Genomic DNA, 4,231 nt, shown 5'->3' on the forward strand with positions numbered 1-4,231 from the left:
GAAAGATCAGTACCAGTAAAAAACACTAATGATGTTTGATTATTCATGGGCTAGACAGCAGCATGGGATAAGCCAAATAAATTGAAGAAAGAACCATTCCTCCAACATTTTCTCCTCCACTTTAAAGAGACTGAAACTTCCAATTGGGGGGTCCCCCCCTTCCACTATAAATATTGAGATTCTCTTTCTCTCAAGGGTTTCTATGTTGCCTTCCCAAGATTTCTTCTGACCCATAGCCTTTTCTTTAATCACAAGGGCAGCAAACCCAAAATTCTAACCAGACACACAGTCAAACAAAGGATGACAGACACCAGAAATACAAAAAAGTAATATCATATTAATGTCATAAATTAATGAAGTACTTGTTTTTAAAGAAAACCCACTTCCATTTTTTTCTTACTGCTGTCTCTTTTTGTTTCCCAAAGGACATTTTTTATAAACTTTTCCCCAACAACAAAAAAAAAAAGAAAAATAAATAAATATCCATCTCAAATTTCTCTGGCTTCCTCTGATTTTTAGCTACAACATGCTTTCTCTCTCCTTAACAAAAGGATCTTTCGTTCCACACTACATTGCTTTCTTGGCTGTAGAGTTCTGATAATTAACAGCTGGTGACTGTTTCATTCATGTTAAAAGCATGAGAGCTGATTAAAAGCATGAGAATGGATGACTCTCCCAACTCAAATTATTCATTTTTTTCCTAATTCTTTTTGTTTCAACCTTCAACTTCTCACTCTTTTTTTTTTTTTTTTTGGGCACCTTGAGCACACCAAAACTCCCATTCAACCAACCAAACTGACTTGTGTGAGAACCACCTCACTTTGTAACAGCTCATGATTTCATATACATTTCAAATCATCTGTTTAGTTTCCTCCTCTTAGGAGATGGAGTGGTGTGAGAATTTGCACATGACCCAACTGTTATATCATCACTTTTATAGCTCAAACATGCAGCATCCAAAACCCCAATTGGGCTCTGCGGTACAGATGAAACTGATGCACTAACACCTTTAACAGGCTTACTCATCAGTACCATCTCTTGAATCTGTTCATAGCACCTCAAAACTCTCTCCTGTAACACCAATTTATGAAATTGAGTTAATTGAACCACAGAACTGATTGAATTATCAAAGAAGAAACAAAATATGAATTCTAATTCTCTTTTGAGAGGACACCAATGTTACCTTTTCTACAAAGAGGCAACAAGATACAGCCTTATTGATATCCAATACTTGGGTTTCCCCTAACACAGATATTGCCACTGCGGCGGCAACCTCAGAAGGTCTAAATTCCAAGAATTCAACCCCTACACACAATTTCCCCTGTTAGTAAATTAGGCAATTCAATTCATTTTTCTAGAGAAAATTTCATAAACAGGGAGATTTGAGCAAGAAAACAAGAAACAAACCTTTAATTGTGTTTAAGATGAGTCCAATTGATCGACAAATTGATGATCTTGGTGGTGGTTTACCATCATTGATTCTTTGAAGAAAGTAATCTATGAAGGAGAAAGGAGTAACAGCTTGCATTCTCCAATTCAAAGTGCTTAGCACTAGGAGCTCCATCCTTTGTATGGTCCTTGATTCGAATACGAATTTCGATTCACCAACCTGCTAAATTCACATTATTTTGGCAATCAGAGAAGGGAACAAAAAAACACTACCATTTTTTGCAGAACAGACTTGTTAAGAATCCCAAGGCATACAAATACAATTTAATGCATGTTTATTGAATTCACCTGTAAATCTAGGGTTAGGGGCACTTCTGTTTCCTCCATCTTGGCAGCTAAAGATAAGCAGGCCACAGATAACAATTGCATCATCCATAATTTGCCTTGCTACACAAAGCACAAGCAAAAAAGAGAAGAAAAACAAGCCAATCATTAATAATGTCAATAAGTAGCACAAAGGAAAACCAAAATCAATGAGAGAAAAGAGAGACTTGGGTCCATCTCTCCAACTTACAGGTAGTTCATAGGCTGAAAGAAAACGATCCAAGTAATTTACAGATAAATATGCACTCAATGGCCCAAAACTGTAATGGGCATGAACCTGTTAAACCCAATGCAGAGTAGTATCAATCAGTGGGAAGAAAAAAAGAAGAGGAGCACAAAACCCAATTCAGAAAATAGAAGAACACTAATAAAAACATCAACATCAGCCCCAACAAACTCAATGAGAACAGATTTTAAACCACTAAGAAATGGTACTAAATAAAGGGGAATGAATGGAAACTTCACAAGACAATCTATAAAAACAGTTGGAACCTACTAAAATTACCACATTAATCAGACAAAAAAGTTTAATGGGAACCCAAAATCCAATTCCATAAAAAAACCAAAAACTCGTAACATAAAAACAAAAAATAAATTAGTCAACCAAACACCACCCTAATCCCCTTCAAGAAGAATCATAAATCAACAAAGAAACAAAGCCCAAAACACATCTCTATAAACCCAACAAAACCCATTACAAACATCCAACATTTAATCGAGCGAGGACAACAAAAACAAAATAAAAACCCCAAGCCCATTTTAGAAACCAAGCAAAACCCAACCAAAAAAAAAGAAGAAGAAAAAGAACCAAGTCCCACCTTCCCAATCCAATCAACAGCATCTCTCCTCACCGATAAATCCAAAACCCCACTCTGCAATCTCATCAAATAACCTTCTTTTGGAACATGGTATGATTCTCTTTCAATCAACATACGCAAACACTCATCACTCTGTAATGGGAAACCCATCAAGAAATCCCCTAAAAACCCATGATTTTGATTGCTCCCATCATGGTGATGATGTTGTTGAGTGTCATCCATGGCCTCATCAACCTCATCATCAAAACCCATAACACTAGTATTGTCCTCTGCACAAAGGAGTGCTGCACAATCAAAACTTGGAGGAGCCATTGAAGGATATCACAAGCTCTCTATAACTCAATAAAAAAAAGGCAGAGTTGTTCTTAGAGAGCCATTGAAAAGAGGTGGGTTTTGTAGCAAATGGTTGTATTTAGGGCAAAACAAGTTGTCAGACAAGCCAAGGGCATGGAATGAAAAAATTGGAAGTGGAAAAAGAAGCAAGAAATCAGAAAAAAATAAAAAAACTGATGGCAATTGGAACAGTAAAAAGGGCATTTTTATTTAAATTTGTTTTCTTGTGTGGTCTAGTACTAGTGTTGGGGCCGGGGCCAAGAATTTTTTTGATTAATGATGATGTAATTATTGAAATGAAAAAGAAATTGGGGGATTTTATATATTTTAATACATGAATTTGATTTTGTATATGATGTGAACGTACGAAAACACAATTCAGTGGAGCAGTCCTGTTCCTTATATGCCCTTGCTTTTGCCACAAATTACCATGGAAGACATTCTTAAGTGACGGAAATACCCCCCACTTCTTCTTAATTACCATGAGTGATATAGATAGTGTGGAATCCAGTAATGTAAGACATGATGAGGCGCACTATGATTGAGAGTTGAAACATATATGGATGCCGTTAGTTCAGTCTGGTCCGGTAATGAAATGGGCCCACTACAGATATTGACAATCCAGACCGTACATAATTATGACTAAGCTTGATCAATAAATCTTATGAAATCTCTTAGATAAGTGCATCTCATAGTATTGGGCAGATGAAGATGAATTTTAATGGTTGTTTTAGTCATTTTGTTCTTGTATTGAAGGGCATGAAAATCTGCCATCATTGTCTTGGAAAGGGAATTGGGCGTGGGGGCGCTCTAGACATTTGAGATAAAGGTTAAGGGTAATTGTGTAATTTCAAATATAGACCAATCGGGCCTGAGCTTTCGTTCGTTTTCCTTTTATGGGGACGCGTGCGCTTTGATTTCTCAGTAGATGAACGTAAATAGCCGTTTCTCGCAGAAATTATAATTATTACTGTATTCTCGAAAATACCCTCCATCGCCATCTATATTTACCGAAAATCGACTCATTTTTTTTGCGTTTTCCCCACTTCCTCTCTTCCATTTCAGTCATAAAAAAAATGGGTTCTGGTCTTTGGGAAGTGTACTGCGTGAAACACGCTCCTTTGTTGCGTTACATATCAGTGACTCTGATTATGTACACGTGGCATGATCTCGACTGTTTGTTTGGATGCTGTTATATTGATCCACGATCATAGCAGGGGTTCTCATCCAACGGCTAGAAGTCCTCCATTCAGTTGGGGCATTGTTCAATAGATGTGATTTTTGGGCGATCTATTATGGGGACCACA

The 4,231-nt window shown here is 36.9% G+C and overlaps 1 protein-coding gene across 2 annotated transcripts; it reads right to left on the minus strand.

Moving 5' to 3' along the window:
- Positions 1–317: 317 nt before the first annotated feature.
- Positions 318–3,078, minus strand: LOC143848187 (cyclin-D3-1-like). 2 transcript variants are annotated; one of them, XM_077357067.1, is made up of 6 exons: positions 2,592–3,078; positions 1,964–2,050; positions 1,738–1,836; positions 1,408–1,612; positions 1,184–1,305; positions 318–1,071 (listed from the first exon to the last, which is right to left on the minus strand). In XM_077357067.1, exons 1-6 carry the CDS (start codon positions 2,901–2,903, stop codon positions 856–858), a joined length of 1,041 nt encoding a protein of 346 aa, XP_077213182.1. In that variant the 5' UTR covers positions 2,904–3,078; the 3' UTR covers positions 318–855. The 2 variants fall into 2 exon arrangements, with proteins under 2 accessions (XP_077213182.1, XP_077213183.1); XM_077357068.1 differs by having other exon boundaries at positions 1,408–1,609; positions 2,592–3,073.
- Positions 3,079–4,231: the final 1,153 nt, after the last annotated feature.

Source organism: Tasmannia lanceolata, unplaced genomic scaffold, assembly GCF_043159265.1.
Source record: "Tasmannia lanceolata isolate RefF3 unplaced genomic scaffold, GAP_Taslan_0.1 ptg000016l, whole genome shotgun sequence".
Lineage (NCBI taxonomy): Eukaryota > Viridiplantae > Streptophyta > Magnoliopsida > Canellales > Winteraceae > Tasmannia > Tasmannia lanceolata.

Bases quoted from the DNA above. Each gene is read 5' to 3' on its own strand.
- LOC143848187 (XM_077357067.1), bottom strand. From the start codon at position 2,903: ATGGCTCCTCCAAGTTTTGATTGTGCAGCACTCCTTTGTGCAGAGGAC. The intron at 1,837-1,963 runs GTAAGTTGGAGA...TGCTTTGTGTAG, and splicing joins TTTCAGCCTATGAACTACCT to CAAGGCAAATTATGGATGAT. The intron at 1,306-1,407 runs GTTTGTTTCTTG...AATTGTGTGTAG, and splicing joins CATCTTAAACACAATTAAAG to GGGTTGAATTCTTGGAATTT.